The sequence below is a fragment of the Passer domesticus genome, chromosome 19 (assembly GCF_036417665.1).
Source record: "Passer domesticus isolate bPasDom1 chromosome 19, bPasDom1.hap1, whole genome shotgun sequence".
Classification (NCBI taxonomy): Eukaryota; Metazoa; Chordata; class Aves; order Passeriformes; family Passeridae; genus Passer; species Passer domesticus.
In genome coordinates, this window is record NC_087492.1 from 7,539,796 (window position 1) to 7,549,528 (window position 9,733).

At 54.4% G+C, this 9,733-nt stretch overlaps 1 protein-coding gene across 1 annotated transcript in view; it reads right to left on the bottom strand.

Annotated features, from left to right (window-relative positions):
- The window catches only part of ATP2A3 (ATPase sarcoplasmic/endoplasmic reticulum Ca2+ transporting 3), a 55,851-nt gene extending 52,922 nt beyond the window's left edge, over window positions 1-2,929 (bottom strand). The window contains exon 1 of the mRNA XM_064395021.1: window positions 2,693-2,929. Coding sequence (XP_064251091.1) covers window positions 2,693-2,810 — 118 coding nt within the window. The 5' untranslated portion in view covers window positions 2,811-2,929. The remainder of the gene's footprint in view (window positions 1-2,692) is intronic.
- Window positions 2,930-9,733: the final 6,804 nt, after the last annotated feature.

Here is a 9,733-nt window from a genome sequence, read left to right on the forward strand (position 1 = left end):
CTCCCCAGCCACGGGCTGGAGATACCAAATAATCAGTATTGCTCTCTGCTTCCTCCTGCAAATGTGTTTGTGAGCCCTGGATCTGAAAAAAAACCAATTTTAAGCTCCAAAAGAACACCGCCCCCAAAAAATAAAATAATTTTATATCAGTCACACCAATGATGGCTGCTTCTCACTTAACGTCAGAGCTCGTTGCAGCTCGTATTCTTTTAAATGCAATAAAAAAGCAGCAGCCAGCAGCTCTGTGAAGCATGTCAGGAGGCAGTTTTTCAGAAAGATGATGTATTTTAGATTGTGATTCACGACCACACTGGCAGTTTGGAGCTCAAGATTAGAAGGAAATGAATGAATGTGAGACAGGAGGGTGCGAAAATGAAAGTAGCTGGAGCTTAAGGCCTGCTCTGCACTTCGAGCCTCACAAGATTTTTCTTCCCCTTCTGTGCGAGCTCAAACGAGTCACCAAACTGCCCCACACTTCTGCTGCTAGAGTTTAATTTAAACCTAAACGCAATTTAATACAGCCCATCTCCAAGCCCAGCTCGTTGTCCCAAGCTGCTCCCTTGTGGCACCCTCACCCCAAGCAGCTCTCCCAAACAGGACACTCAAGGGTCACCCAGCACAGCCAAGGTGCCTGCTGCCACAGCACAACCTGCAAGGTCTCACCATGCTGGAAAAAAACCCCACTTTTTGCTTAAAACTAAGGTTTAAAACCAAGCAAACCACACATTTCCCTATCTGCATGGTTTAAGCTGTTATAAACTGTCTATGTCTCATTTGCACCATGAGAAAAATATAAATACTGCTCAGAAATTGCAGAAGTTATGAATTCTTAAAAACCTTGGACCACATTTCACTGAGGGTTGAACTGCCCACACCACAGCGAGCTGTGCAGCACAGGAGCTGCAGAGCTGTGCCTGGAAGGTGAAAGACACAGGGCACCCCAAAGTCAGCAGCTCCTCTGAACAGCAGCCCATGAGAAACCCAGTGCTGGAGTGCACGGGAAACAAAACTGCCAAGCGAGGAGAGCACAGAGCCACTGCTTGCAAGAGGAGGAAGCAAAAAGAAAAAAAATTAAAGGCAAACTAATTGCCACCACTAACCCTTTGCTCTGCACCTACGTCACAGCTTTGAGCTCCCTTTGTCAAGGCAGAGCCGGGTGCCACTGAGCAGCCAACGTGCCTGACTCAGTGAGGATGATTCACTTGGGCAAACAGCAGAGGGACAAAGCCACCAGGAGCCCCACAGTGGTGATGCCCATCGGTGGCACCCTGCTGCACAGCACACACCACCCTCAGCCTGTGGGGCCAGGGCATGGCACAGAAACTGGCTGCAGTTATACCCTGAAATCAGACCAGCCACCTGTTTGACAAGGATGTATTTGGTGTTGAGGATGTATTTTGCGTTGAGGATGTATTTTGCCTTCAGCCCCCAAAGCAGAGGGGCTCCTCCTGGTTAAGCAGACAGGTCCCCAGCTGCCCCTCTCCAAAATCAAGCCTAACAGGAGCAGATGTGATTCTCCATGGCAAGAGCTCCCAAGTGCAGCCCTGACCATGCTGGCCCTGGGAATGAAGCTGAAGCTGCCTGGGACAGGGAGCACTGGTGGGATGGGGGGCCCTGAGCACAGCTCAGCACAGGACAGCTGCTCCCAGGGCTGGAGGAGTCACAGCCCTCTGATCCCACCAACAAACAGAAATGCAGCTCTCCCAACAAACAGAAATGCAGGCAGCAATCCTGCCAGCATCTACTCAGGCTTCCCTCAGCCTCATCCGTGAGGATCAAGCAAAAAGCAGATGCAACAAGCTCCAGCCCAGGAGACACTTTACACACTGATCTCCTTGCAGAAGTTTGAGAAGGGACTCACTGCTCCAAAGCACTGGAGCAAACCACCCTAACCCCTCCGGCTTCCTATGCAGAGTTCACGACCCACCTTGGTCACAGCATGAACAAAGCCACCCTAAAATCACCCGGGGGGGTCCAGACACCCCAGCCAGCCCCTCCCGGGCACACGGAACACTTTCAAAAGACACGTTTACAAATTCCCCTTCTCAGTCCTGTGAAGATGCCAGCGGCTCGCCGCGGGTCCCCCGGGTCAGTGTGACACCGGCAGGGCCGGGACACGGACGCTGTCCCCACCACCGCCGCCTGTCCCAGCAGCACCCACAGCCGGGGCTGCCGTAGGGGCGAGCGAATCCCCCAGGACGCCTCTCACGGCTGTTTTGGGGTTCCCTCTGCCACCCGCAGGCAATGAGACCTTCCCCTCTTTCCTTCCTGGTAACAAGATATCGCTGTCCCTCCCCGCTTTCTGTCCCTCCGCCAGCGGAATTAACACCCCGCTAATTGCCGACGTTCCTGGCCGCCCGAACCCGCAGAAATTAGCCTTTAATTAAAGCCGATAAATATTGCCCTGATCAACAGGTGTCCCGCGGCACATCCCCACCGATCCTCCGCACAGCCGGGGCCGGGAGGATGCTCCGGGGGGGACCCACGGCAGCACCCCGGACCCTTCCGGAACCGGCGGGGAGGATCCCTGTCCACATTCCCATCCCGCTGGGGGGATCCCGGTCACATCCCCATCCCGGTCCCGGTCGGGAGGGTGCCGATGGGTGCCAGGCGGGATGCCGGTGTCCCGTTAGCGCTGCCCCATCCCACCCCCGCCCCGCATCCCACGGCGATCCCGTCGCTCCGCACTGACCATTGGGGCCGTACTTCTCCCGGTTGCGGCGGACCTGCTCGGGGCTGAGCCCGCAGCTCTCGCTGACCCCGAAGCGGCGGAGCACGTCGAGCACGGGGATGCTGTGCGCCGCCTCCATGCCCCGGCCCGGGGGTGCTGGCCGGGGGCGCAGGAGGCACACGGGGCGCCGCTCGCACGGCGATGCCTCGGCACCTCTCCGCCCGCCCCGGCACCGGGCCCGCCCCGGCACCGCCCCGGCACCGCCCCGGCACCGCCCCGCTCCGCTCCGGCTCCGCTCCGGCTCCGCTCCGGCTCCGCTCCCCGCCTCCCCGGGCCAGCGCCGCCCCCCCGGCAGCCCCGGCACCGCGGGACCCCCGCGCCGCGGCACCGGCCCCGCTGCAGATCTGGAAGGAGCCGTAAAAGTCACCTCGTGCAACCCTCTGCATGGCAGGGACACCTTCCACTGCCCCGGGCTGCTCCCAGCCCTGTCCAGCCTGGCCTTGGGCACTTCAGGGATGCAGGGGCAGCCACAGCAGCTCTGGGCACCCTCACCCAGGGCCTGCCCACCTTCACAGGGAACAATTCCCTTCTTATATCTAATCTAAATCTCTCCCCCTTCAGTTTAAACTATTCCCCCTTGTCCTGTTGCTCCAGGCCCTTGTCACAAGTCCCTCTCCAGCTCTCTTGGAGCCCCTTTAGGCACTGCACAGGGCTCTGGGGTCTCCCTGGAGCCTTCTCTGCTCCAGGCTCAACAGCCCAGCTCTCTCAGCTTGTTGGTGTTTTGTCAGATTTCCAGGCTGAGAAGTGGGCAGGTTTGTGGGCAGTGGAAAAGTCCAGAGGAAATAGCTGTGTCTTAAGAAGTTAAGAGGAGAGGTAAAGTTTCCATCACAAAAAGTAATATTAAAAATATCAGGAGCAATAGAAGGAGGTGGGAATGCTGCATGGGTGCAGCTCAGCTGTGGGGTCTAAGGGGCTGCCTAAGAGTGATGCTCCCTGGGTCCCCTCCAGCACCCTACTTCCAGCTGGAAGCTGGGCATGCCCAATCCCGCTCCTACTCTGCTGGAAGCACAGCAGTTCTATGCCCACTGACTTTGGTGGGATCAGGATTATCACTGTTTGGTAGCAGCAGGAGCCCTGGAATTACAAATCCCTGCCTGACACTCGTGGAAACCACTGACACTGTTCCCATCAATGCACTCTGGTTTCCAGAGAGGCAGCTGTGCTGGGCTGCCTTTGGCTGTGGAAATGGGGGGTGTAAATTGTCACTGCAGGGAGACAGAAAAAGGATCCAAGGGACCTCCTGTGTGGTACAATTTGAGCACCAACATCACTGTGTCCCTGGGACATCCCACACTTCGCACTCCTCAGTGCTCCTTGTCCCCACACACAAGGCAGAGCATCCATGTTTGAGGAATGGGCTTGTCCTGGAGGCTTTTATGGTTTTGCAAGGATTTTTCAACCTGTCTCACTCCCCTGTTTAGCCAGGTTCCCTGTCCCCTTCCTGCCTGGCTCCAGATGGGCCAGAGCTCCAGTTACACCTCACAAGGGCTGTACATCCTCTTTGCCACAGGATACTTAAATTACTTCTTCCAGCAGAAAAATGACTCTTTTAGCAGCTCCCCCATGCAGCAGAGACCACCAGCAGCACCACGACGAGCCACCCTGATCTAGAAAAGGAGGGTTGCCTCCAAAATCCACTGTACAACCCAGCCAGGGGTCACCACCACCACCACCACACCTGCAGGACTTTTTGATGTAGTGCACCTGACCCAGCTCCCTCGCTCCAGCAGCTCTTCCATGACCCAGCTCAAACCTGCTCCCAGTGACTCTCCATGTGAACACCAACTTCTGACTTTTCAGGTACTTCCAGTTTTCCCACTGTTGCTGGAAGAAGACTGTAGTTGGTGGTGACTGGCAGTGCTCTCCAGCTGAGAGGGTGGCAAACCCAGCTTCTACAGAAACCTACCCCAGGCAGAGCCAGAGACAGCAGCCAGCATGAGGAAGGGACAGCAGACATCTCAGGGAGGAGCTCTGGCTTATTTATTTCCACCTAAATTAATTTATAGAAAATGTATATTGCAGCTTCCACTGGAGTGGAGGTCCTGAAGCAATGCAGGTTCCGTTTTCAAGTTTGATAAACTCATTGTTTTTCAGTTCACCACAGCTGAGGCGTGGGAGGCAGAGGGTGCTCCAGAGCTCAGCCCAGCATGTCAGGTCCTCCTGCAAGGAGCACAGCTCCCACCCCTGCGGGCTGGCCTTGCTTCAAGCTCTGTCATTGTGTTCCTCTGTCTTTCATGAGTATTTTGGGATGAAAAGTGCTGTTTCTGCTGCTGAGCCCCCCAGGCAATAGTGCTGCCCTGGGCCAGAGTCTGCCCCAGAGCTGCCTGGCTCGTGGGGCTGTGTGGTTCACAGAATCCCAGGATGGATCAGGCTGGAAAAGACCACAGCAACTCATCTGGTCCAACCTTCCTGCTCCAGCAGGGTCATCCCAGAGCAATGGCACAGTGTGTCCAGAGGGTTCTGGAATATCTGCAGTGAGGGACACTCCACACCTTCTCTGGGCAGACAGTTCAGTGCCTGGTCAATGTAAATGAAAGAAGTCCTTCCTCATGTTGAGGTAGAACTTCCTGGGCATCAATTTCTACCCATTACCTCTTGTCCTATTTCTGGGCACTGCTGGGAAGAGCCTGCTCCATCTTCTTGGCATCCCCCCTTCAGACACTGACAGACATGGATGAGCTCCCCTCTCAGTCATCTCCTCTGGAGTCTGAAGGGCCCAGTTCCCTCAGCCTGTCCTCATTAGAGAGATTTCCACCAGGATCCTGGGAAGAACTGATATGATGTGAAAATATTAGCACATACCCTGCTCTTGACCAGGGGCACAGAGGACCTGATGCAAGAGATGACCCCCAAAACTTGGGGGCTGCTCCCAAAGCAGTGACTCTGGTGGGGGTGGGACGGGACCCCTTGTCCCCAGCCTGCAGCCTGTGTGGGAGCTCCTGACAGGCAGCTGCCCCAGCCTTGTTAGCCTATTCCAGGGAAACATGCTGCCCTTGGAGCAAGGCCTTTGCAGAAGGGTTCTCGGTGTCCTCCTGGGTGTGATTTAGACCAAGCCCTACAACCACAAACTGCATGCCAGAGGGTGAAGGTCTGGTTTAATGCTCATTGTGCAGACTGAGAACAAAGACACAGACAGCTCAATCTGTGTGACTGTGCATGTACAGACCCTCACTGCTCTCCCCAGTGTCCCCTGACCCTTTTGTCACACTCTCCCAGCCCAGCAGTGTCCCACCTCACACGTGAGTCCAGGCCACGTGCAGGCTGTTTCTGCTTCTCCCAGTTTCATGGGATGATGCCAGTCCTAGTACTGGAAAAGAGCACAAAGATGATGTCCCAGCTGCAAAGTGAAAGTTTGACAAGGCTGGGAGCGGCTGAGATGAGAGGTACAAAGGGAACATCTGGCAGCCCTGCTAACAAGGCACCACCATCCACCCCACCTATAATTAAGCAATCCATGAAAACCATTAGCAATTGAAGCTGTAAATTAGTCAGTGAGGGAAAATGGACTGAAAACACTCAATCCTGCAGGGGAAGGGTCCACAGACACCCCGGGCTGTGGAGGGAGCTGGGCTCCATCCCTGGCAGCCCCCAAGTGTGGGGGATTCCCTTCTGTGCTGGGTCAGCCCTGACACAAAGGGCAAACCTCCTTATTTATCTTGGCTTCCCCCACGGTAAAACCTTTTGGAGGTAAACACGCTCAAGAGAGCCGTAAAAAGAAGAAAAGAATGGATTTAACACCTCCCAGGCTACTGAGGAGTTTTTTGTGGGTTTTTTTTGCCGTGGCTGCCGTGTGGGAGGAAGAGCAGGACCCAGCCAGGGCTGACTGAGCGCTGTACAAGACATGAAAGTCTACAGGCAGTTTTGATATTAATCTTGCTTCTCCAGAAGGAAATCAGGAGTAATTCTCCCCAAAGCCGTGGTTTTGCTGCCTGGCTGGGGCTGAGGGCAGGGGCATGGCCGGGGCTGCCAGCGGTGCTGAACCCACGGCACCACCCTCACCCCAAGGATTTTACAGCCCGTGGAAGATTAATCTTTTGTCTCTGCTTTGTTCCTCTGAGATGGGGAAAGCATTCCTACAGCTACTGCATCCCCTCTGCCTCCACACCAGCGTGGGTGTCATGGTTTGACCACGACTTTTCCAGAAACTTACTTCCTGGCCAAACCATGGCATTGGGTCACATCTACTGCATCCCCTCTGCCCCACACCAATGTGGTCCACATCTCCCCTCCTCGCTCAGGGCAAGGTCACAGTCTCAATCTGTGTCAGGGGAAAGAGAGGTTGGATATTAGGCAGAAGTTTTTCACAGAAAGAGTGATGAAATATCAGAATGGTCTGCCTGGGGAGGTGGTAGAGTCACCATCCCTGGGTGTGTTTAACCAAGCACTGGGTGCCAGGGTTTAGTTGAAGTGTTGGGGCTGGGTTGCACTCGATGATCTTGAAGGTCTCTTCCAACCCAGTCATTCTGTGATTCTGTGAAGCTCATCTCAGTGCAGAGGGCATTAGAAGCGGGCAGCACCTGCAGGAGCCAGCCTTGGATGCACCCTTCACTCCTTTCCAGGGATGTCACTACCACCCCCGAGGTCCCCACGGGGCACACCCGCGGTGGTGGCTCCCAGGAGAGCAGCTGGGGGCCCAAGGAGAGCAAAGTCAGGGCTCTCCACCCCAGGCCGAGCAGCTGGTGAGGCACCAGGAGGGGCAAATCTCTGCTGTCAGCAGCTCTCACCTTCCCAAATCAGCCCTGATGATGGCAGCTGCCCCATGTCCTGCTCCCACACCCTCCCCTGGCCCAGGGCGGTCACACACAGGGGAATTAATTAATTAATTAGTTAATTAATTAGAGGTGACAGTGCCACTGCCGTTTGTCATTCTGCTCCAGGCTTCCTCTCACTGCACACCCCAGTTCACAGACAGCAAATCCCCATCCACAAGGGACAGTCAGGAACAGCTTTTTTTTCCCCCCCTTTTTCCTTGCAGCATCTTAGATATTTGCTTTTCCTATGGAGAAAAAAAAAATAATACTCCTTGAAATAACAGTTTGAGGCTTTTCTAAATGTTACACGCCAGCTGACCTTTCAGAGCCAGGCTTAGGGGTTTATTTCTAATCCCCTGGCCAGGACTTGCAGCAGCTGTGGGTCAATCCTGCTCCCTGAGGGCTCAAACAGCAATCCTCACCACCAGGATGCTCGGGGCTGGAGCTCTGGTGTTCCCACCCTTCCTGGAAATATATTCCCTTGGCTGTGCATCCTGTGCTGCCCTGTGCACCTCGGGGTGGTGTGGGACCGTGGTTACCAGCAGGATTTGGCTTCTTGGAGCAGCAGTGCAGGCACTGAGGGTGGCAGGGAAGCAGCAGGCCTGCCGTGCATCCCTCCAGGGTGCAGGGGATCTGCAGCACAGCTGCACTGGGTGACAGAGAGGGACATCCTGGCAACACCTGGCCAGCACAGGGGGCCACATCTAGGGACAAGGAGGAGGGACGGCCTGTCTGGGTGAGGATTTTCCGTGGGTGGCCATGGCTGCACGGGGCAGTCACCCCTTTTTCCAGCTCTGATCCCGCTGCAGGTGGCTCTGAAGATGAGGATTCACTAAAGTGCCAGACTTTTACAGCAGTAGCTCTTAAGCACGTTTTTAGCTTTTCTTCCATGGCCCTGTCCACAATTTAGCTGGAAGTGGGGCTTTCCCAAGCGCAATGCCCACCTGGGAATGGCTGCCCAGACTAGATTGGAGCTTGGATCCTGTGGTGTTTCCAAATTCCTTGGCATTTTCCCCCAGCAGCACACTTAGGAGCCTCTGTGTATGAATCCAGACCAATATTGGCCCTTATTATATATAATTTTTTAAACTGTATTCCAATTCCTTTCAAAGGCAGGAAAATACATTAATATTCATTAAAGGGGGAACACCACAACACTCTGACACTCAAGTGGGATTTTCCCTGATGCAAAATGCCTCCTGGAAAAAAAACCCGTGCCTTTGTGGTGTGACATTCCTGGGATTTTGCTGGAGTTAGGAAACAGAGAAAACAAATAACACAACAGGAGGCTCCCAGGCAGCACCAAGGGTCCCTCACATGCCTGGGGCTGGGTTCATGGCTGAGGTGGTTAATTCAGCCCTCTCCCTGTGGACAAAATTTCACTCCATGTTTCCTTCCAGGAGAAGCAGAAGCCAAAAATGGAAAAAGGTCTGGTTTCCAGCAGGCAGAAGGAATGATTCCTGCTCTCCATGGAGATGTGATGTTCACCAAGGGGAGGGTGAGGGCTGCAGACTTGCTTGGCCCTGGACCAGCATCACCAGGGTTTGCCTCTCTGCTCCACATCCTCAGCACTCTGCCAAGCAGGAATTGCAGGATATCACAGCCAGGATATCCCTGACCCCTCTGACTGCTCCTGTCCCTTGGCAGGGGACAAACATCACCGTGGCTTGGAAGCCAGAAATGTCCACAGGATGGGGGGATGTAAGCAGGGGAGCAAAGCAGCTCATCCCTGCTCAGCGTGGAGGGTGGGGGAGCCTGGGGCTGGCAGGAGGGTGCTCATCCCAGCACGGAGCTTTGGAATCCAGGGGGACAGCAGCACCCCATGCACTGCATGGGAAAATGGGCTGGGGTTTTACCATGGAACTCCTTTTTAAGACTGAGGAGAGGGAACAGGGGAAACAGGAGGTTTCTGGCTGTGTGAGTCCTTCCTGCAGCCTCCCAGGAGATTGAGACATGCTGAAGACAGGAGAGCAGCTTGTCCCATGCCCTGCACCCATCTCCTGCTCCCCTGCAAGTCACCAGGGCCACGCTGCTGACACCTGGGTCACACTGCTGACACCTGGGGCTGCCCTGATCTCAGCCAGTGGCTGACCTGCACAGCGTAGTAATAATAATAATAATAATAATAATAATAATAATAATAAATTTAAAAATAATTAATTTAAAAATCAAACTTTAACACATTTTATAAGAAAAAATAACAAGATTTTAAAAATAACGGTTTAAAAAGTAATGTGAAATTTTTTTTAAA